Source organism: Andrographis paniculata, unplaced genomic scaffold, assembly GCF_009805555.1.
Source record: "Andrographis paniculata isolate CXL003 unplaced genomic scaffold, ASM980555v1 Contig54END, whole genome shotgun sequence".
Taxonomy (NCBI): Eukaryota; Viridiplantae; Streptophyta; class Magnoliopsida; order Lamiales; family Acanthaceae; genus Andrographis; species Andrographis paniculata.
Window position 1 is genome coordinate 3,540,414 of NW_026137589.1, and position 25,338 is coordinate 3,565,751.

The following is a 25,338-nucleotide window of genomic DNA, read 5'->3' on the forward strand; positions in this document are numbered from 1 at the left end:
TGATGTTTAAAAAATAATAGTATTTTAATTATAGAGTTAAAAGTAGTAAAATGATATTTTTGCCCCTCCTTTTTGGTGTAAAAGTAATGATATGATGTAAAGTAAGGATATTTGTGGAAAAAAAATGAGGTATTTAATGATATGTTTACTTTGTAATTGAATGTCCCAAAATAAAAATATGTATACTTTTTAACTGGACGGAGGGAATATTATTTTTTTAATGTTTTTAAAAACTATGCATCATTATTTTTTTTATTCTCCTAATTCAATTAATAATAACAATCAATAAAAGGACACCAATATATTATTGCTCGGCAACTTAACACAAATGGGATTGCTTTTATTTGCATTCCACACACACTTTAATTTGTTTTTTTACATATATATATTATTTATTTATATTCACTAATTATAATGATATATGAATTGAAGTGGTTTTTTTTTTTAAATGTTGTTACCCCATGGGAATTCAAAAGAGTTCCCAACTATAATTTTATATAACATAATGAACGTGGACTTAATAATTATCACAAAAAAAAAAAAGAATAAAATCAAATCTTTATAAAGGAAATTTATCCAAAAAAAAATAGACTTAATAATTTATTTTATTTTATTTTGCTAAAAACCGGAAATAATCTCCTTTGTTTACTTGAGATTTGATTTTAAATGTATTTGTATTTTGATTTAAATAATAGTTTGGATGTAATGTTTTATGAGAGTATATTTATTTAGAAAATAGAGAAGATTGTATGGGAAAATAACTTAAACAAAAATTAAGGCAAAATGAGCCAAATATTTCGACACGATTTCTAATATATATATATATATATAGAATATATATTTTTTACTCTTTCATAAAAAATTTAACATAAAACATATATATATTTATATTAAATACACAATTTTTTATACCTCATAAAAATAAAAAATAAAAAAAATCTCAAACTAGAACACTAAACAAACAAACCCTACTTAATTTAGTGTTTTTTTTTTTTTTTTATTCATTTGGTGTTTTCTTGTGTTTTATTTTGGTATTTTGAGCTTAATTGATTATTGGATGCAATCTTTCTTATAAAAATAAGTATTGAATACAATATTTTCTAATAAAAATTAAGAATTAATAATAATAATAATAATAATAATAATAATAATAATAATAATAATAATAATAATAATAATTCCAAGAGAGCAAACCCTACTTATATATTGTCAGCATATATATATATGACAAATTCTGGTGACAATTGACTAGTACATCAAATTTCAATATGATAAGATTGAGTCAAAACATATATATTTTAACAAAATGACAAAAATTAAAAAGAAAAAAAAAATCTGAAACATATTTTATTTTATTTAATATTATATATTATTCACACATATATGTATATATATATATATATATTTTATTAAGTTAGTGGTATGCCTAATGGCTTTCAGGTTTGTATATTATCAAAAGGCATTTCAACCTGCCCAGCCCATTATCGTTTCTTCCCGAAGTCCAAACCCTTATTTTGCTTTTAATAAAATATAAATATAAATAATATAATATTATAACTACCAATCTCCGGTTAAATGAAGAATTAAAGTTACCGCGTCCTTGAGGGATGACCTGGTGGTATAGGAGTTGGATCGTGTGACCACGCTTCAGGCCATCTGGCACGAGAAAGTATTATTATTATTATTATTATTATTATTATTATTTTGTTTAAATTCCAAAAAATCTAATTAGCCAAACTACTTAACAATATATAAAGCACTCAATTAAACAATTGAGATAGTCCAATGATTACCTCCAAGTTTCGACTATGACGGATGTCCTGACGTCACCTCGTATTATTTAAAATTAAGTGCTACATGGGTCTTAAAATAATAATAATAATAATAATAATAATATTGAGAAGATATAAGTGTCTCATTAAAAAACAAATACTAATAATAATAATAATAATAATACATTGAAATATTGAATCTTAATTAGTTACAAAATTAAAGAAATAAAAAAGAGGTTTTACAAATCAAACAGTCAGTCACATCAAACTTCTGACCTTATATGGTTTCTACAATAGTATATATCAAATAATTATTTTTAGCAGTAGTATTTAAATAAAACAGAATTCCATTCCATTCCCTATCAATGAAATAAAATAAATTAGTGTTCAAAAAGAAACAGTACGTTCTGATGTGACTCCCAATTTTTATTTATTTATAATTAATATTAGTAACACTTAACTACTACTTACGCAGTTTGGATTTATTTAATTCTCTCTATTGTTAGTTTAAATCACATCACTGTTGCTGATCTCCACAAACCCAAGACCTATGATATGATAGATACATAACTATAGATGTATATATATATAGAGGTCAAATTGCACAAACCCTGATTTCTTGAAATTGCGTTAAATTTTCATAAATTTCGTGTCTAATCCTTTTTGTCATTATTCAATCTAAAAAAAAGAGTAAATATACTTTAAAAAATAGTTATTCTTATCGGTTTTAAAAGTTTACTTTTTTTTTTGTTTTTTTAATTAAATATAAGAACAATAAATATATTTTTAATTTAAGGGGTTTTAGAAATTGAGATTATAAAATTTATCCGCAGTTGACGCATTCGAATAAGGGAATTTCAGACAGTTTTAAAAATATAAGGGATTTGACACCATTTGGTGAAATTACGAGTGAATTTTGTACAATTTAGCCTTGTGTATATATATATATTATATATAGAGAGATGTATGTATGTATGTATGTTTGTATGTATATGTGTGTATATATATATATGACCCACTGCCATAACCTTCTTTCTCTTTACCTCTGCAGTAGTCTCTCTCAGCTTCTGAGTGTTTTTCTTACCTTCCATATTCAAACTCTCCATTATTCCTTAATATTCTTACATCTTACGTATGAATTTGGTCTGTTCAATTTAATTAACTTTTATTTTATATTTGAATTTCTTGAGATTGTTGAAAATGGAATACACAGACACATCATAGTGATCAGTGAGTGAATGCTCTCAATGAATGCTGATTGCTCAGCCCCGTAGCCTTCTTCCCTCTCTCTCTCCTCTCTCTCTCTCTCTCTCCTGAAATTCAGATTCAACCACACAGATAGCCAAATTTGTTTTTGTGTATTTAAATTAATTTTAAATTAAATATATTATTATTATTATTATTATTTGTTGATGAGTGCAAGTGGATAAGAATTTGTTGTTCTCTTGATCCGCTCCACTTCTTGAGGGCTTCCAATCAATACTCAGTCTCTGCTGCATTAGTTACAGAGATCGATCCGTCTTCAAATCGGCAGCCATAGAAATTCAACACCTAAGCTTTCTAAATCCCTAATTTCCCTCCTCCCTCCTTCCATTTTCACCACATGTTTCTTCCCCAATCCATACTTGGTTTTTTTTTTACAGTAGTTAATTAATCCAGTCCAATTTAGGTTTAAATTCACACATTCAACCTGTGTTCTTCTTCTTCGTCGTCGTCGATTGAATTGGGGATTTCTGATTGATTTGATTTGATTGATTTGTGTGATGGATGATTACCTACGTGAGATTGAAGGCAAGGCGGCGCACGATTGTCGCCGGGATTCGAAACTGGCAGCGCCGGCGCCGGAGAGGTGTGTGTGGGTGCCGGGGCCGGTCATCGTCGGCGCCGGACCGTCGGGGCTGGCGGCGGCGGCGTGCCTGAAGGAGCAAGGAGTGCCGTCGATGGTGCTGGAGAGATCCAACTGCATAGCGTCGCTATGGCAGCTGAAGACCTACGATCGGCTCCGCCTCCATTTGCCGAAGCAGTTCTGCGAGCTGCCGCTGATGCCATTTCCGGCGAACTATCCGACGTACCCGTCGAAGCGGCAGTTCGTGGAGTATCTGGAGGAGTACGCGCGGCGGTTTGGAATCCGGCCGGCGTTCAATCAGGGAGTGGAGACGGCGGAGTTCGACCGGAGTTTGGGCTGGTGGCGGGTGCGGACCGCCGCCGGAGTCGAGTGGCTCTGCCAGTGGCTCATCGTCGCCACCGGCGAGAATGCCGAGGCCGTCGTGCCGGCGATCCCCGGGATCGACGAATTCGACGGCGACGTCGTCCACACCAGCGGCTACAAGAACGGCGGCGCCTACGCCGGCAAGAAGGTCCTCGTCGTCGGCTGCGGAAATTCCGGCATGGAAGTCTGCCTCGACCTCTGCAACCATAATGCTACGCCGTCGCTGGTTGTTCGAGATACAGTACGAATTCTAATTCAAAAATTATAATTCCAATTTTTATTTTATTTCAATTCCTCCATTAATTTCATCGCTAAGCTTCCCAATTATATATATTTATTGCATGCGAGATGAGATGAGATTCTGTCTCAGGAATCCTTCAATTTCGTCGTCTTCTTCCTTTCTGAAAACCCTAATTCCCAATTAGATCTTCGCTACTCAAATTCATATTTTTTCGTTAAAAAACCCCCCACCAAGATTTTCAGTATAATATATGTATATACATACAGAATTGTACTTTTTCTTGAGATTCAGAAAGAAAAAATAAAATAAAATAAATCAATGAATCTATTTTGCACTTTCTTGGGGGGCTGGAGCATGCGCAGCCATTAATAATTCTGCCAAAATCAAACCCAATTAAAAATTACTACTACATGTGATTTTAAATACTACTATTTGGAAAGTTATTAAATAACTAAAATAAGGCCCCCCTGCCCTCCCCTCCCCTACCCACCCACCCCATTAATGTGTTTTTTAGGTCTGTATATTACCTGGTGTGTAGCTTTTGATGATGATGATGACGATGATGAATTTAGGTGCACATTCTGCCACGAGAGATGCTGGGCAGATCGACTTTCGGGCTGTCCATGTGGCTGCTAAAGTGGCTCCCAATCACTCTTGTCGACTGTTTCTTGCTCCTAGCTTCCCGGCTCGCCCTGGGGGACACTTCCCGGTTCGGCCTGAACCGGCCCCGGCTTGGCCCCCTCCAGCTCAAGAACCTCGCCGGGAAGACCCCCGTCCTCGACGTCGGAACCCTACACAAGATCAAAAAGGGGGACATCAAGGTACTTATTACTTTACTGCTCTCTCTCTCTCTCTCTCTTCCCCCCCTCTCTCTCTCTCTATATATATATGTATATGCTTTACTACTGTCTCCTCAATTATTATTTTGCTTTTGCTGGATTGATTTGTTTGTTGCAATATTTCGTATATGGCACTACAAAAATCTCATAAGTTTTGTATTTTAATTAATTGCATATACTTACTAGGATGGTTTAGATTTTTTTTATTTTTTATCTTTTTGAAGAAAATGTTTCATGTTGATTTTAGTGTTGAAGAATTAATGGGATGTGGATATGTGTAAAATTAGGTATGTCCTGGAATTCAGAGGCTAATGAGGCATCGAACAGTGGAATTTGTGGATGGAACAAGGGACAACTATGATGCAATAATTCTTGCAACTGGTTACAAAAGCAATGTACCATATTGGCTAAAGGTGTGTGTACCTACAATTATAACCTTTACATATATATATATATATACAAAAAAATATCAATTTTGTAACAAGATTTTTTGTTCTTAAATCCATTTTTTTCGTTACTAATGATATTAGAGACGGAATTAGGAATGGAATTACGTTAGCTACGTAAACTTTAGGAACGAAATTCCGTTACAAATATACTATTTTTTTTTGTAGTGTATATATAAAGACTTTATTGAGTCAACATATCACAAAAAAGTATTCAACATATATTATATACTATTATATTCTCTCATTCACGTAGAAAGGTAGAAAGGTTGTCGTTTACTTATTGTATATAGATTTTTTAATATTAGTATTATATTGAGTTTTAGTGAAAAAGAAAAAAATACCTTATTAGTATTGTATAATATAAAAGTAATGATATTTTTGTAATATAGTGTAAGTTGGAAGGGTATATATTATGTTAGATAGGTAGTCCAATTACTAAATTAGAAAAATTGTAACATTTTTTAGGACGGACGGAAATAGAAGATGGAGTAGCATATTTATGAAACATCAGCATATGTTGTGTTATGCAAAAGTATATGTGATATGTTGACTCAATCAAATTAGCACAATACTGATTTGATTAGATTAGCAGCAGCACCTGTTTCCAAGCTTTATATATATTTATTTGATTTTTGATAAATGATTAGGAAAGCGAGATGTTCGACGAAAAAGATGGGCTCCCACGGCGGCCATTTCCGAACACTTGGAAAGGCGAATGCGGGCTGTATGCAGTCGGCTTCACGAAGCGCGGACTTCTCGGGGCATCGATGGATGCCAAGAACATTGCAGATGACATAAAGAAGTGCTGGAGAGATCAAGCAGAAATGCATCTTTCTTGGCCACAATCATATTCCTTGCAAAAACCTAATCACACATTTTCTGATATTAATTAATATTATTCCATCCATATATATATATATATATATAGTTTTCTTGACATATATATATATATCATTAGGGTTTGAGCACTTCAAATTCCCAAAAATTGAAGAAGTTTTGGGGATGGATGGATGGATGGATGAAGAAGAAGAGAAGCAGCTAGGGTTATGGTGTTCATGATTTGAAGAGTCTTTTATATATATATATATATATATATATAAGCTGTACATACAATTTTGTATTAGGGCAAAATTGATTTTAGTATCTAACATGTAGTCAAGGGTTTGACCAATCAATTAAGTTAGATCTAGTTAGGGTTTGATTATTTTTGCTATTATAAATATATATATATATATATGTGAGTGTGTGTGTGTGTGGATTGTGACTTACAAGAGTGTAAATTATTTGTGTTTTTGATCATGTCATGTAATATTTTTTTATTATGAGAAGCTAATGAATTATTCAAGGTCAATTGAACTTTAATATCCTCATTTTATTCATTTAAATGTGAATTTATTTATTATAATTTAAACATGATGGTGAAATATAATATATATATATATATACTATATACAGAGTTATAAAATAGTAAAAAAAATAAAAATAAAAATTCATGGGTTGTGAAATTTGTGAAAGAATCATCTAGTTTTAAATACTAAGGCATAAATTTTTTTTAAAAAATATTAACTTAATCAACAAGTAGATAAATTAAATTTTTAGAACAAAAAAAAAAACTTTTAAATTAAATTAAAAGAGTTGTGGCATTTTGGATGGGGGAATTAAATGATTACAAACCCTTAGATTGGACCACCCAAAATTAAATAAAAAAGAATGTGCGAGATACTGATTAGATTGTGCCAGCAATATATATATATATATATACATACACATTTTTATATATAAATTCTTGACTTTTATTATTGTTGGGTTGCTCTACACATTATATATTAAATGCCCTTTTCTCCTAAATGTGCATACACACATTTTGTCTCATCATTGCAATCATATAATATAAATAAATAAACATATATATATAAATAAATAAATATAAATATGTGCCTCTATATATATAGCCACCAACGGTTCCTAGTGCACCATTATATATTATAATTTTAATATTGTTCGAAAAGATTTGGATATTTTGTATTTAATGTAATTCATTTTTTTTTTATAAAAAATATATTGCATCTGTGTGTTGATATTTGAATATTAATTATTATATAAAAATATAGTACAAAATAAGGGAAAATGACAAAAATATTTCTATTAATGTCTTATAATACTCTATTACAATGACATTTATGAAAAAAATAATACAAATATAAAGATATTTTTAATATTAGTTACAATGACCTAAAAGGTAGATGAGAGCGCCGGAGAGAGGGAGTATTATTTTATCTTATAAGAGATTACATCTAACTAAACACACTTTTAAGTAATATATATATGATAAATATTGTGGAAGCAAAATTTAAAATATAAGCTAGGTGACTAAAATAAATTATGAGAATTACATACGGTGTATTTCTTTTGGTTGAGTTTAGAAAAAATTGCTTTGGATTTTGTATTTAAATAATGTTTGATATGATGTTTTGTGAGAGGAAAAAATGTATTTTTTTTTTTCGAAAAATGCAGACTTTTTTATAATAATAATAAAATCTTAAAGAGAAGAAATAGCCTTAATGAAAGCAATGTTATGGATTAATTCATTTGTTGAACAACCAAATTGTATTGCCTAATAAACGTTAGTTCAATAAATTTTTATACGAGTTGAGTCGAAAATAAATTTGTAGTTTATATTATATATATATATATATGTCATACTTGATGTATATATTGATTAAAAGCTAGGCATATAATAAACTTTAAAATCTCAAGAAATGTGATCAAATTGAAGATAATCAAGAAAATTGGAGATTACTAAAAGTGATCCAAATGGATAAGTATAATTATCCCACCATCAATTAAACAATAATTATATACTAATTAATTTTGAGTTGGAGCTTTTAATCTCTCATTTCACATAAAATTCACAAAATCAAAAGACAAGAAAAAAAATATATATATGATATAATTGTATTCTACAATTGTTTAACAAAAATTCATGAATTTACAAGTTTTCTTTTATTTAATATAACAAAAGAATCAATTGACCCGAGCTCGAGGGAAAAATTCTACTCGAATTAATTTTGACTCAACTCGAGAGTATATAGATATATATAATGTGTTCCAAATTTCGATTCGACTTATAAAATTAATTAGTATATGCGTAGCCTTAGATACATGCTTGTATTTGCGGATTAATTAACCATTATATTTATTCAAGATTATTTTAAAATGATGTGATATAAACTTAATTATCCTAAGTATATCATTGGGCAATGTTAGTTTTAGATTTTCTGATTAAAACTTTTTTTTTTTTTTTAATAACTTAACATATATTGGGGACTCCCGTTTGCGGATAATTGATTACTGCGTTTTCCTAACAGTTCGAACTTTTAGGTGAGACACTTATTCAATATCCGACAACATATATATATATATATACAAAACCCTAAAATCTTAATTGAATTGAAATTATATATATATATATAGAGAGAGAGAGAGAGAGTGAGATGAGATTTCTAGCATGTTGTTATCCACCAAAATAAACATATATAACCATTTAGTAGCTACATGTGTGTGAAATGATTAATTTGGATCAAATGTGGATTTATTTTATGATTACTATAATTTTTTTGGTTAATTTTGGTGGTATAATTATTATATTATATAATAACATATATAGATAGGATCAAATTATTATAATATATACCGAAAGTTGATATTATTAATGCTCTCTAAGCACAAGTGATTAGGCTTACATGATGACCACTTAATGTGCCCTTTTTTCAGTTGCCTACTCTATTAATTAATTAACTCAATAATAATAATAATAATAATAATAATAATAATATATAAAAGTATTATTCAAATATAGTTCCAAAAATGTATGTACTAGCAGAAATTAAGTGTTTTTTTGGAGATATAATTATTTTGAAAATTAATTTCGATATAATAATTAAAATTGTTGTCTTAAAAATTTCCAAGGCTATTAGAGCCATGGAATATATTCTAATATAATTGAACACTTTTCCAATGTATTATTGTGTTTAAACAGTAGTTCATGAGAAAAAATTAATATATATATATATATATGTACTTCCTTCCTCTAAAATTGATCTGTTTTTTTTTTTTTAATAATTGTATTTTTAATATAACTTAAAAAAAATCATACATTTTATATATTATTATAATAATATTATAAAATACCATATGAAATTTAATAGATCTTTTATGTAATTTTTTTAGAGATAATGTTTTTATAAATAATAAGAAAATAAAAATAAAAACGTAAGTAAACAAGACCATAAGTTTTATTACTTAATCTCAATTTGGGGGGAATTTGAAAATATCTTAAACAAAATGGGCTTGATTTGCATGTAGGCCCATTATGATAATTGATAAGTTGGCTGAATTTCTTTTTAGGGCGTCCCATACAAAAAGGTATTAATTAATTGCACATTTATGTATTTATATATATATATATATATGCATACTATTTTTAATATTACATTAAATATTTATTTTTATTTGAAATATTATATAAAAATTATTTATTATTCAAAACAACACATTCAATAGAGATGGCAATAAGATTGGTTCGGAATAGGTTTTGCACATCCCAAAAAGACTTGACCTCCAAAATATATCTCGTCCTTTTTTTAAAAAAAAATCGCCGAGTTTGGAATCAATTCGAAAAATCCACTTTAGTTTATAAAATATATGCATTAATAAATTTAATTGTTTACCGGGAACATAATATAATTTTCATATTAAATATTTTAAATTTTTCAAAATCTTCGATCACAAAATTGGTAAAATGCATGTTTGCAACTAAGGTAACATCGGTGTAACAATGACTTAAAATACTTTCAAGGGTATTCATTCTCTGCTCGTTGATTTAAAGGTATTTATTTTGTTATTTTCGTTTATCCAAAGTAAAAAATATATATTTTTTTAAAGTAAAAATACTTCCTAACTAAATTAAAAAGAAAAATTCTTTTACTTTCTGTCATTATTTTTTCAATATCATTAATGCCAAGTGTAAATATCTATAAAATATTAATATACTTAAATTTGCGTATAAAAATCAAATGAGTATATTTGACTCCAACAAAGAGATTATTATAGTAAAAGTAATCATACACTAACACTAAAATATTCTTTTAATGTTTATATAAATTATAAATACAATTAATTTATGGATAACGTATAAATGATAAAAATATCAAAATTATTTTAATTATTTTTAATAATTAAATAAAATATTAATCTCTCCGTCCCACTTAATTTGTCCACTCTTTTCATATCCGTCCGTCCCACATAAATTGTCTCTTTCTTTTTTTAAAAAAAATATAATTATACACTTTAATCACATTTTAAAATTTAAAAAATTTTATTTTAATTAAACAGTAATCTTAATTTTAATTTATAATTATTTTTATTATATCCTAATTATTTTTTTACTAATATACTTTTTAATTATTTACCTCATACCTAAAACTCCATACTCCAACTAAAGTGGACAAAATAGCTGAGACATAGAGTATTATTTTTTTTATTTACGACCAAATCATCTTAATTTTTAATTTTCTCGAATGAAATATTTGAATATATATATATATATATATATTATATATATATAATGTGCAATGGTGTAACAGGACATGCATGCTTGCACTTGTCCAACATGTTTTGTTTGGCCTTTCTTGATTTTTGTCGGATTTAATATTCCTCCACGCATGCACATTCAATCATCATTCTTCCATAGAATATATATAATATTAATAATAATAATTAAATTTATATTTGGAAATAAGCTTTTTCAATTTTAATCATTTCCCTACTCATGAACTTAATTATTAATTCAATAATTTTCCTAGAACCAAACATATGTATGCATTTTAATAATTACTACTTCCATCTTAAAGTTAAAGATCATTCATTTGAAATGATGGGTTTTTTTATTTTTTTATTTTTTTTTGCATTTTTGTAATTTTGAAGTTTTTCATGTGAGAATAATTATTTAATATGAAAACACCAAAGAACAAACTCATAGATAAAGTTAAGATGTTTGCTATCATTTATGATTTAGAATATTTTAAAAGTATTTCCAATTTTTATTTATTCAAATACATTTAATAATGATTTAAAAATGATAGAAAATATCAAGTAATTAATAATAATAATAAAATAAAATAAAAAAGTGGTCCTTTTTATAAAGAAAAATAAAGAAAATAAAATATGCGTGTGTGTATTTGATCCACGAGCTCATGATTATAGGAACGAGGGGGGGCTCTCTATTTATTTATTTATATATAATGGTGGGTGGGTGTAGCTTTATAATTATAATTATAATTATAATAATTTATTTAGCTTAAACTATTTTTTTTAAGCTTAGTAACTGGATCCTTTGTCATTTTAGTCCCGTAAATGGTGTCTGTAGCAAACTAGTTTCATAAGTAAAAAGTTTTCGTTGTTTTAGTCCTCTGGCGCCGGAGATGCCCGCGTGATTCGTCGGAAGCCACGTGTCCGCTGACCGACCTGGCGGGACACGTGGATTTTATTTTATTTTTTAATTTTTTTTTTCAATTGGACCAAATAAAAAAAATTAAAAAAAGGCAAATAAAATTAAAAAATTTAAAAAAGGCAAATAAAATTAAAAATAAATTTTAAATAAATTTAGAAAAAATAAAAAAAATAATAAAAATAAAAATAAAATCCACGTGTCTGCCAGGTCGAGCCACGCGGACGTCTCCGGTGTCGGAGGACTAAAACAACAAAAAAATTTTACTTATGAAACTAATTTGGACATGCTCCACTTACAGAAATAAAATGACAGATAGTTCAATTACAAAACTAAAAAAAGCAGTTTACTCATTATATATATATATATATATATATACGTATCGACGTACGTACGTACGTAGGCTACTCATGGTGCACATGCACCATCGATCTTCCATACAAATAATTTTTATATAAATAATTCCACTTGCTATCTAGTATCGATAATATTATACTATTATATATTGTTATATAAATAAAATAAAATAGGAACAAAATCAGATAGCAAAAATAGTATTACAATAAATATATATATATATATATAATACAAGTATGATCAACATCATATTCAATGGTTGGGGAGCAGAGTAATCTGGGAATTCTCACAATTACAAGTTCACTCCACGTGACTAAATTATTTCATAATATTTTTTATATATCAAATAAATTATATATAATATAAATATATAATGGGACGTTTATTTGTATTGAGTTTTGAATCGAATTTTCGGGCCTAATAATTCTTTATCTAATAATTTGTTATTTGGGATCATAGGTTATTGCACACTTACGTATGCAAATGTATGCTAGCACTTGAATAATTTGTCTTGAATTATGTGTATGATTACCAAGACATTACAATTGATCACATCTTTTGATCATTGTCTCAAATTTTGTTCAACACTTTTTGCTTGTGACTATTTGGAAAGTTGCAAATCTTATGATGATTATTACACATTTGGAAACGCCGTGTGCCCAAATGAATTTAGGGTGTTTTTCTTTTTTGTTTAAAAAAAATATATTTATTTTTGTTTGAATATTAACGAAAAATAAAAATTATGTTATAATCTAAAAAGAGAGTGCATATATATATATAGACATATGTATCTGGACCTCAAATAACAATATATAAAAAATATGTTAACAATTTTCATTATTATTATTATTAAAAATGGAATAATAATGAGAGTGAGAATGGCAATATATATATATATATATCTATCCGACAAATCTCCAACGTTGTTGTGGTTATGATCTTATCCCTAGCTTAGGTAGCTAGCATGCAGCCTGATAGAATGATTGATTGATTATTGGCATTTAAGTCCGTCCCGGGACTCCCTACACCACATCATGAAATGAATCAGCGCCGTTCATCATCTTAATTAATTTTTTCCGCCGCCGCCGCCGCGGCGGCGGTGAGATATATTGAATCAAAAAAACGGACTAAAAGTTTCTCTATGCTTCCACATCATCATCTATTTCTTCCGCCTCAACAAAATATTATATATATATATATTTATTTTTATTTCAACATAATTTATTTTTAAAAATACATTTAAATAAATATATATTAATATATATATTATTTCGTAGAAAATAAAATTTTTTATAATAAAAAATATAAAAAATTAAAAATAAATAAATACAAAACAAAAAATAGGAAGATTTTGTTGGGATTCTTTCTACAGCAACTCAAATTATTTTATTTTTTTCTTTTTAAATTTAATAATGCCACGTTTGCAACCATGCGGATGGCCTAAAAGTAGTACTCGATTTCTCATTCCAGTATATTTGGGGAGCAGAGAGCAGTGTAAGTATATATAGTAGATCGAAAGGAGATCATATATATATATATATATGTATGTATGTATTGTTGAGTGTGTGAGTGAGTGCATGCAAGAAAAGAGCAATATAAATAGTATTATATATATTGGGATGGTGTTAACTAATTCCTGGGTAGATGTAGAACTGCAGCCTGCAGGCGCATGACAACGACCTTCCCAATGTTGGAGGAGGAGAGGGACCAGTTCCACTTACCAGTAATTATACTAGTGGGGATCATCGTCATAAATAATACTCCCTCCCTCCTAGATATCATGTCCACGATGCCGTTTCTATCCGTCTCACATACTATGTCACTTTTTTTTTTAAAAAAAAAATGATTACACACTTTAATCTCATTTTAAATTTTAATTTTTTTTTTAATTTTAATTAAACTAATCAGTTATCTTAATCTTAATTTATAATTATTTATATTATAGGATAATTATTTTCACTGATACATTCTTAATTATCTACTGATAATACCTCTCCTAAAATACCATGTCTACAGTGTAGCAGACACGGTATCTGGGACGGAGGGAGTACTACTTTCATCATTTAAATATATTTTTATTTTTATTTTTTTGTGTTATAAAAATACTTTTGTTTTCTTTCTAAGTAAAAAATTATTATATTTTTGTATTTTTTTTTACTATAAAAAAAGTAACCATTATTACTCATTTTTATTAAAATTTGTGTCCGATCAAATAAACATATATTTGTATGACGGAGGGAGTATATACTTGCAATATTTTTTTTATTTGTCTCAAATTTACTATAGTATTTCTATATTTAGTAATAATTAATTATATTTATATATATACATTTCATTTTATCATCTCACATCATCTCCAAATCATCTCAAATTACCCTACTTCATACTATCCACCTAAATTTTCATGTCGAACTCGTATATTGCACAGTGTTTGAAATAGAGGAGTACATAACAAATACTATATATATATATATATATGCTGCATGCATGCTCTATATATATAGAAGGACAGCTCATAGCAGAAGCAGATTGAACAATTGCTCGGACCTTAATTAATAGAAGGCACATATTTTAAAATATTATCTAAGTTTATATTTTTTCTTTTTTCATAATTATCCTATTTAATTTTAAAATTAAATTTTAAGTTCTAATCTAATATTTTTCTTCTATCTCTTTTTTTTTCTAACCACGCTTCACTCTATCTTTTCAAATTTAATCGTCGACTACACTTTTTTACCTTACGCATGTCGCATTGCGCCCACCAACTCAGACCAAACCCACTTCACATTACCTTTTATTTCTTTCACCCTCTTTCAGTCTTTCTCGCTTTTCTTAATTTCCAGATAGACGTCTTTCATCCTTTTTTTTTTTTTCAAATTGACATTGTCCAAACAGCCACTTTTACCTCTTATCCAATCGATGTCAATCAGTGATATTATTTTAAAAATATATTTTAATCATGTATTTATAAGACTTATGATTTATTTTCACTCGGACCTAAAAAAAAGTCTACGATGGTCGGTATATATACTACCTACTACCTCTCTATATATATATATTGATCAATATATCAGCTGCTGCTGCTTAAAGTGCAAAAGAGGTAGCTTGCAAGTGTATGTATGTAAGAAAGCAAAAGCAAAGCATATATATATATATATATATATATCGGTGTCATATATATATATATATTGGCGGAACAAAAATATATATATCAGTGTCATATATACAGTGGCGGAACTAGAATATTAACAGAGAGGGAGGAGGCAAAATTTTTATACAATTTTTTTTATTTATAAAATAATATTACTATTGTCCACTTAATAAGTTTATATTTATTTTTTGCATACTAATATTAAATAATAATTATTACATCAAATATAATCCAAATAAAAAATAATAATCTTTTTAATAGTAAATATTGATATATTATATTTTGAAAAAGAAAACCTAATGCAGTTTCTTATTAAAAAAAATCGAACACTTTAATATTTTTATTATTATTTTTATTTATTTTAAATATTTTCTATAGATTATATATATATTATTTTTTTAAAAATAAAAAAAATAATAAAATAGAGTAAAAATAGAATTGAAATGGGAAGAATGGGCTGCAGCCCATCCTTGCTTCTAGGTCCGCCGCCACTGTGTATATATATATATATATTTATATATTAATGAAGTTGGAATTAAGTTATTTTACGAGTGTACTCTAACTTATAACTTATAGGTAAACATAATGACAAGTCCAATTTAGACCATTCATCCCATAAAAATTATCCCTTTGACTGTATTGACTAAATTTTATAAAAAATATAATTAGTAAAAATATAATTAGTAAATAGTTAAAAAATATATTATTTCCTCCGTCCGATATAAAGAGTAATAAATGCTTGCTTTTTGTACGTAGATTTTTTAATATTAGTATTATATTTAGTTGTAGTAAAAAGACGAAAATATGTATTGTGTAATGTAAAAGTGATGACATTTATGTAATATATTGTAAGTTGAAATGGTATTTATTAGGTTATACAAGTAGTACAATTACTAAATTAGAAAATTGTTAGGACAGATAAAAATAGAAAATGGAATCTGGGACGGAGATAGTATTATTATATAATATAAATTATTATGAATTAAAATTAAGATGATAGTGTGTTGGGTTGGCTTCCCAGTCAAAGTTGACACTATGCTCTTAATTTTTTTTTCCAAAATATTACATTACATGAGACTCAATTCAAAATTTCTTTAGAAATTTTATTTTTATTTTTCTTCTTAGGGTGTGTTTGTTTGGGGGTTTGGATTTTGAGTTGGGATTCGAATAGTAAAAATTTTGAATTTGAATAGTTGTATGATGTGATATAAATAGGTGATGATGTGATGTTTTGAATGTAAAATTGATTTTTAGTATAATATAAAAAATGAAAAATAGGTGTTTGATTTGATATTTTTGGGGGGAAAATTTTGGATGAATAGTGAAATTTTATCCAAATCCATCAAACGAACACACCCTTGATAAACAAATATATATACATTCAAAATCTCCCCTCTATGTTAATCATAAATAAATATATATATTTTTTATTTATTTGTATTATATAAATTTTTATGATTTACAAAATGATATTCATATTGTATATATTATTAAAAAAATTCAACATATTTTAAATTTTTTAAATTATATATATTATATCATAAATCATTAAATAAATCAATTCCAACTCAACTTCCAACTCAATAGTCCAGCCGGTAAATAAAAATGTATCAGTAAAAATATTTATTATATAATACAAATAATTATAAATTAAGATTAAAAGTAAACAAGTTATAAAATTTTAAATATAATTAAAGTGCATAATTATTATTTTTTTAAAAAAAAAAAAATTATGTGGGAATGGCAAATAAAAAAATAAAAAATGACATTTTATACCGGAGGTGATGAGAAGTATTAGATTTAGTAATTGTAAAGAGTGAAATGTATTATGGTATTTTGATAATTACAAATAAATTGAAAATTTAGTAGAGGGACTGTATATTTAAATAGGAGAATCCTAAATGATAAATAAAACTGAAATAATATATTAAATACATTATTATAAATACAAAATTTAAGAAATATGTAATTAGTAAATAAATAAAAATTATATTAATAAAAATAATTATCGTATAATAAAAATAATTATAAATTAAAATTAAAATAATTAATTAATCTAATTAAATTTAAAATGAAATTAATATATATATATAATTCTTTTCTTAAAAAAATAGTATAAGATGTTTAAAGTATTGAATTGACAATATAGACCCAATTTATTGTATTATAAATACACAACATTTATATTGGACTTGTTTGGCCCATCTTTTAAAACCCAATTTTATTTTTCAAAGCCCTCACTTTAGGTTTAGAGCGGCCCTAAAGTATGAAAGATGCATTACTGGGTCTTTATAATATAAAAAAAAAATAAACTAATTCAATTTTTTTTTTTTTTAGTTTCGATTTTTTAATAGTAAAAAATTGAATCAAATACTAATTTTGTCCGTTACAAAACAATAATTTTATTTTCATAAATAAATAAAACTAGTCATAAAAGGTAAAAAAAATTATTTTTTATCCACTATCAATACAATATCAATATTTAATAAATATTAAATCTCGTGTCAAACACAACCCAAACTATAGTTTTAGGACGAAGGGAGTAGTTATTTGATGTGATATAATAGATCGATTAATGTGATATTTTGAATATAAAATAAATTTATAATATAATATAAAAAATAATAATTATTATTTAATTTGATATTTTTATAAAAAAAAATTGAATAATAAAAATCTTTATGTAAAATTTACGAAAGAACAAAATAAAAAACGTTTTCAAAACAAATGTAAATACATATGTTTGTATGCCATTCAATTCTAGAATTTTCTTTAAAATATTACTATATAAACATTTTTATTGAAAATATTATATTCAATAATTACTCTATTTTAAAAACAAAAAATTAATTAACATAACAATAAAATAATAAAAGAAAAACAAATTGAGAAACACGATGTTGTTTATTTGGAGTTTGATTTTAATTTTTTGTATTACGTTACGTATCTCTATACAAATATATTTTTGTCTTATATATTATATTTTTTATTTTGATTTTTTTCACATATTAGGTTATATTTTAAAATAAAAAATATTTTATTTTATTATATTGCTCAAAATTTTTTAAAAATAAATAAATATACCCTATTTCTAATCATTCTTAAATCTTAAGAGTGGATGGAACTTTATTAATAAATATTTATTAATAAAACATTTAAAAACAATTTCTGAAAACAGCGTACCTATTATCAATTTCTGCCCTGACCGATTCTTCCTTCGCGTCGTCGTCTTCAACCGGCACTGTTGAAAATTGTGAGTTCGGTCCCCATTTTCTATGTTTAAAGCATTTGAAGCTATTTTGACGTCTTGCCTGTTTTGCCTTTGTAAATTCGATGTATGAATTGCTGCGTTTTTTTAGAAAATTTTTGGTGCAAATCGTTTAGATATCAGTCTAGTTGTACCAATTCATACTCGAAATAGTTAGCTAAATTCTTCGAATTACACCACTTGGGCGATCCGGATGGAAGCTATTTTGGACCCTTTATGATTTATGAATAGACCTAGGAAAGATTGATTCGCTATTAACATCGTATCGTGAATTGCTGTCGGATACATATATTTACCGGCCGAGTTAGTGAACCAGGCGTGGTGTATCTTTGTCCATGAATGAATTAGAATTTTGGATTAATTCAGGAGTAGTCTTAAAATAAATGCAATTGGAAGTAGTTAGAGATTAGGGTTTTTAATTTGATTCATAAGACTCGAAACTAGCATCCAAATGAACTCTGATTTTTGCTTTGTTCTAAGTAAAAGTGTCAATGTGAGGATATTGTATTAGATGATTCACTATCTGCTCACCATTTATGTTATGTTTTACTGATTTCTTTTACTTGGAGCTAATTTTAGTTTGTTTCTCTTGTATCGTCTCCTCTTTTTTGGTATAATTGTTTCTAAGAAGCATTTGGGCAGCTATGGTTTTATCTCCAAGCACAATAACTGTTCTGTATCTGTTTGCATTTTTACTTGTTTCATTTTGTTCAATTTTAAATTCTTTTCCTGGAAAATGCACGAACAACTATATGAATCAGGCCTTCAATTGGGAATATAAATATATGATATGTGTGTTTTGAGATGTTTTCCGGGTTTGAGTTGGACGTGATGCTTTAAATAGAAAATAGGCATTGGTTGTGATGGTTTTCGTAAGGGGAAAAAGATACTTTACTCGGAATTGCATATTGCGAACGCATAATTGAAATTTGAGAACACAAACAAACACATGGGACTGAGTTTATCTTTATGCATTTGATTTGCACTCACATGTTTTACTCGTTACTCGTAATTCGGTTTTAGCATGTTGTCCTGGGGGAGTGCAAACAGCTATGATGAACTATAAAGACATGTAGTGAATTGCAGAACATTTTAATGAATATCTAGCCAGCTGAAGTGTCATGCTCTTATGCTGTTATGGTTTTTTGTTTTTTTGCCACTGCTCATCCATCTTTGTAGGTCAAGTTATTTTCTCAGCTTGATGATATTCTTACACCTAATGGTCATTTTTGCATTATATGATCAGTCATGCTCAGCTTGACTATCTCGATACATGGATGAAAGTGATCAGGGTTGAAGGCAATTTCCATCGAATTGTGGGTGTCTGTCAGGTATGCTTAACTATTGATCTTCTCGTTTCTTAGATGCAAATATATATATATATATATATGCATCTGAAAATGTCTGGATTTTCACTAAGTTAAATGTTACTACTTATTGATTTTTAAAAATGAAAACGAGATTTTGTTATATTTAGTGATTGAATTGTGTGATGGACATAGGAATGAGAAAATCTGAATAATCTTTGTCGAAATTAAGGCATTTCGGAAAATTAGTGTAAGTAATGCAGTTGGTTATAAACCTACGGCTAGTTTAATACCTATGGCTTCTGCAAGAGATACCAAATCATTCAACAAAGTATCTGCATTTATCGATTTAATTGACCAATGTTGGAAAATACGCAATCTTTAATTAGTAAAGTACATGAATTTTGCTGTATAACTACGGTGTTTGCAAATCCCTTTACATCGTGAAGCTGTATCAGCATCTATTGATTATAATTGATTGATGAACAAATCTACGGTCGAGTCGTTCCTTTAAAAGAGAAAAATACATGAATTTTGTATATCTCTATTTATGTATATTCTAAGGTATTTATGAAGTTTAAATTCTTTAACCATTGTGAATCAATTTCCCCTCTACAGATCAACTTGTCGAAACATGACAGTGCTGAAGAGGTACGTGTTGAAACTTTTCATCTCATTGAAGTATATCACCGCAAACGTCGTCGACAGGAACAACGGGCGCATAGTCGCAACGGCTTCAACCGTGGAGCACTCTCTAAAGAGAACACTCGAATGCAGCCGCACTTGCAATGCAAAGGCAGCCGCGGTTGTGGGCGAGGTGCTGGCGATGAGACTTCGAGTGGACGGCCTTGAGCAGGGGCAAGGTCGAGGAATTCACGTCAATGTCAACAAAGAAATCGAGAAAAAAGGTCTCAAGAACAACACCAAGGTTTGGGCTATCGTAAACTCCCTGAAAAACAACGGCGTCAAACTCGTTCTTGATGACGCGGATGACAACGATGCTTCGGTTTCTAGCTCTCCTTACATATATCGTCAAACACAACATAGGAAATGATCAATGGATACTTACAATGTTTTTGAGGTCTTAGGAATGATGAATACTGTTGTTTTAACAGTACATGTTTATATCCCGATGTTTTATCGGCGATCGGGAAGGTTGATCCCTTCGAAAACGAGAACACGAAGTTGCTCGTACGGCTTAAGGTTAATGGGTACGATATATCAAAAATGCAGGATCAAATTGCAAATTGTACCGAAATTTTCGGTATGGTATTAAAATTATGGTATCAATATATTGAATATTAATATATCAACCCTATTTTTTATAACATGCGCAGGATTTCGTCAATTTGATATTTTTTCCAACTCCTATATATTAGTCTGTGTAGAGTGTAGACAAAGCGTAATATAATGGCACGTTTTTAAAGTTTATAAGTGAAGTCGTGGTTATAAGTGGGCACGATTTTGGAGTGAATATTTAAAAGTCTCATTGAAACCCCAGAAAAGGAACTGAGAATCAGAATCAATGGCGGCAGCGGGGAGCAGAGTGACGCTGCCGATACTACGAGCGAAGAATACCTACGTGATAACCGAAAGCCGCCGCCGATTTGCGTGGATTTTGAGCCGCCGCGGCTCTTCTTCGAGCTCGTCGGAATCTGACGTGTGTCTGCTTCAGAAGCTTCTTAAGGTTCCCCTCTCTGGAATCAAAGCAACTCTTGACTCAGAGCTCGGCGGCGAGTCAACCGAGTTTCCATGGGCAGCTCTTCTCACTGCTCTCAGCACCTCCGCGCCGCAGAAAGCTAATTTGGTAATCACATTGTTCGTCCTTCTATGTTGAAATGCATTTATGCTTTGAATGAATTCAACTAAATCATTTGTTGATAGCTAGTTTGATTTATGTTATATGATTATCATTCAAATTTAAAGGATTTAAGTTCTAAAATTTCGTTCAATTTTTACAGAGAGAGTTTTATCTGTATTCATTCTTTTATTCCATTGAGCTTTAAATATGAAGAAAATTTAATTGGATTGTGCAATCTTTTACATTGAAGTGTATCCGATGCCAAATTCTTTGTTTGTATAGACAGGTTATTGAATGGAAACTAGAGAAACTGACAAAGGGGAATAATCAAAACCAAGAAAGTTATGCTCAGTTGATATTTTTATGTGAAAAGATTAGAAATCTCCCTATTGCATTGCTCATTTTTACATCTATGGAGGCTCAAGGAGTTGCACCTACAACATCAGTATTCAATGCCCTTGTCTCCGCGAGCTTATCTTCTGGTAATTTGCTTACAGCATTAAGTTTGTTCGAAATAATGAAGAATTCTGAGGGCTACCAGCCGGATGCAGATACTTACAATCACTTTATTTCGGCATATGCAAATATGGGAAACAAGAATGCAGTTGAAGATTGGGTAGTAACTAAGGAGAGTTCTGGATTTCCAGTTGATGATGTTCAAACATATGGTTTTCTCATTCGTTGTTGTATAAAATCGAAGAATTTTGAGGATAGTGAGAGGTATTATAATGAAATTCTGTTGGCTGGATTAATGCCTAATGAATCCATATTTCATGATATGCTCTTGATGTTTTGCCAGAAGAAAAGGTTTAATGAGGTCAAAGATATTTTGAAATTTCTGCGACATAGCAGATGGAAGATTGATTGTAGTATCGTCAAAAAGGTTGTGAATTTGTATAGTGAATTTGGGCAAATAGACATGTTGGAAGAATTGCTAGTAATTTTGTCGGAATCCAATCAAATGTCAGAAGTTCTTTCGGTGGTCCACTGTTCAATATTGAGAGTGTACGCAAGAAAAGATAGATTAGATGATGTTGAGTACTCTGTGGGGAGAATGCTAAAGCAGGGTATATCGTTCACTTCTGCAAAAGATGTTGAAGAGATAATTTGTTCTTATTTCCGGATGGAAGCTTATGATCGATTGGACTTGTTTCTGGAACGTATAAGAGAATCATACGAGCTTACTAGGTCCATATATGATTTATTGGGCGCTGGCTACCGACGGGTAGGCCTATTAGAGAAATATAACATGCTGGTGAATGAGATGAAAGTTGCTGGTTTTGCATAGCTTCTTTCACATGGTTTTCAATGTGGCGTTCAATGGGACCATCCGTGACCAGCTTATGCGAAATGAATCGACTGATTTAAAGGTATTTCTGATCCACCAGAACTTGATCACTGGTGATACACATCTACAGATTGACTAATAGCTACATCATTTTAGCTGAGTACTTGAGTTGCAACACAACATAGTTCTAAAAATTTATGTTCGTTAAAGGTTCTTAATATATTTATAGTTTAGTTGAAATGCTTATTTCATGTTTTATTGCTTGATAAGATTGTTTCCTGTAGGGAGATGATGTCTTCCGTATTTCGCTAACGGAATATGTGGGTGTAATTCTTTGTTTAATCTGGAACACTTTGGTGTGAGAGAAAGAACGGAAATTTTAGTTAGCATGAGCTGGCTATGTCTTTACATAATTGCATCCTGAAATTACAACCTTGTGTTCCACATTGTTTTCTTCATTAATGTATCGACACAAAATTCCCTATATTGTGTACTACTGGTATATATTGATTTAAGTTAGATTATAATCGATTCTTACTTGAACTGATGCATGTTACTTGGGGAAAGAAGAGTGGTCATCTAAAAACCTTTCACTAATTGTTATTGTCAAACACATTAGATCTACTCTGTAGCATCTAAATCCTCAACTTGCCCGTGATTTCTTACTAATCTGGCAACATAATAATCATGTCTCATATTCTAGATCTAACTACTCCACACAATGTTATCCTCAGGTAGAAAAGGCAAACCGGAAGACCCCCTAGGCTTCACCTTGAGAACCCACAAAGCCAAATGCTGGGAAATCGAAGAAGCCATGCCCAATAGCCACACAGCCATGGCTTCTGTTCTTGACCTATTGGCTTTCACCAGGGAAACCTAGTAAGCCACTGTCTTACATATCTTGTGTTGGTACAACACTGCATAACAATTCGCTAGCTGTATTCCTTTTTCTCACTGGCCTGTTATGCAATTCGTAACATTGCCATCATGTATCCCGGCTTGGATATACTGAAATTGACTGTGTATTTCAGCAAAGTCAGTTTTAATTTCGCCTTGCTATTTATGCCTTTCTCAGCCACACACTCTAAAATCATTTTCTTGATCACCACAGCTTCATCAGAGCTGGAAGGCTGTATCAGTGTGTTCCCTAACTCTCCTTTTGTAGCAATTGTTTTTAACTGTTTAATCATTAAAAGATTGAAACCTTCTGATTTCATGGATGTAGGAAAGATAACTTGCAAGAGTGTATTGTTGATTTGACTTTAAATGTTGAGGTTTGTATTTGGGTTTAAATTGAATGCTTGGATAATATTTTTGTTGTTTTGCTTTAACTGTGACTATGTTCGACTTATGGGGATGATTACTGTGCTGACAACAACACATGCTATATATCACATAAAAGTACCGTGTTGTTTGTTTATATTTGTAGGAGTGCTGCATAAATATACTTTCACCGCTGAAATAAAAATCAATGGTAGCACGTGTTGTGTTAGATTACGGTATGTTAAACTTTTGCCCTATAAATATGTGTGTTGTATGTTTTTATCTACATTGTGTTGAGTTATAAAATTCAGCACAGTAACAACTAACTCCTCGACTTGTATATATCGTTGGAATTTCTATGCGATGTGAATTTCTTTCAACATAAAAGTGTGATTTGGACTTATTATTAACCTTTGGAAATCAAATTCTAATCTACTTATATTCTTGAAAATGCATTAAGCATTGCTGAATATATGTTTCCAAGAACTGATTTTGTAGTTTGTGTCCTTACGTTGAGTTTTCAATTTTCTACATAAATAATATATATATATATATAATATTTTAATGAGTAAAAACCATCACAAATCCCACTTCCTTTATGTAAGGATACGTTATAAAAATAGAGTGGATATAAAAAGGAACTGGATTCCTTACCACAAACACATAATTAAAGAAAGAATATTCCCATACATGAATCAAGAACAAGAAAAATAATAGAGATAATATTCCCATTAAGCAAGTAGAATAAAGAATTACAGAAATAATAATGTTTGATTTCAATAAACTAACAGAGGTAGGCATTGGTTATGGCTGGCAATGACTCAATGAGGAATCTCCAAATTTGGTTCTTTTTGTTTTTTTAAGCCAACCACTTTCCCAGAATCT

The 25,338-nt window shown here is 29.1% G+C and overlaps 3 protein-coding genes across 4 annotated transcripts; all 3 read left to right on the forward strand.

Annotated features, from left to right (window-relative positions):
* The first annotated feature begins 2,831 nt into the window (after nt 1-2,831).
* On the forward strand, nt 2,832-6,860 carry LOC127255385 (indole-3-pyruvate monooxygenase YUCCA6-like). Its single transcript, XM_051280895.1, has 4 exons — nt 2,832-4,222; nt 4,795-5,043; nt 5,349-5,474; nt 6,158-6,860. The coding sequence occupies exons 1-4, from the start codon at nt 3,536-3,538 to the stop codon at nt 6,401-6,403; spliced, it is 1,308 nt and encodes a 435-aa protein (XP_051136852.1). The 5' UTR covers nt 2,832-3,535; the 3' UTR covers nt 6,404-6,860.
* An 11,814-nt stretch (nt 6,861-18,674) lies between these two features.
* LOC127255625 (uncharacterized) lies at nt 18,675-21,429 on the forward strand. The gene is made up of 3 exons (XM_051281259.1): nt 18,675-18,779; nt 20,041-20,125; nt 20,720-21,429. The coding sequence occupies exon 3, from the start codon at nt 20,736-20,738 to the stop codon at nt 21,153-21,155; it is 420 nt and encodes a 139-aa protein (XP_051137216.1). The 5' UTR covers nt 18,675-18,779; nt 20,041-20,125; nt 20,720-20,735; the 3' UTR covers nt 21,156-21,429.
* A 107-nt stretch (nt 21,430-21,536) lies between these two features.
* On the forward strand, nt 21,537-25,254 carry LOC127255623 (pentatricopeptide repeat-containing protein At2g48000-like). Of its 2 annotated transcripts, XM_051281257.1 has the most exons (4): nt 21,537-21,908; nt 22,189-23,272; nt 23,925-24,069; nt 24,620-25,254. In XM_051281257.1, exons 1-2 carry the CDS (start codon nt 21,627-21,629, stop codon nt 23,188-23,190), a joined length of 1,284 nt encoding a protein of 427 aa, XP_051137214.1. In that variant the 5' UTR covers nt 21,537-21,626; the 3' UTR covers nt 23,191-23,272; nt 23,925-24,069; nt 24,620-25,254. The 2 variants fall into 2 exon arrangements, with proteins under 2 accessions (XP_051137214.1, XP_051137213.1); XM_051281256.1 differs by lacking the exon at nt 24,620-25,254 and having other exon boundaries at nt 23,925-24,608.
* The last annotated feature ends 84 nt before the right edge of the window (nt 25,255-25,338 follow it).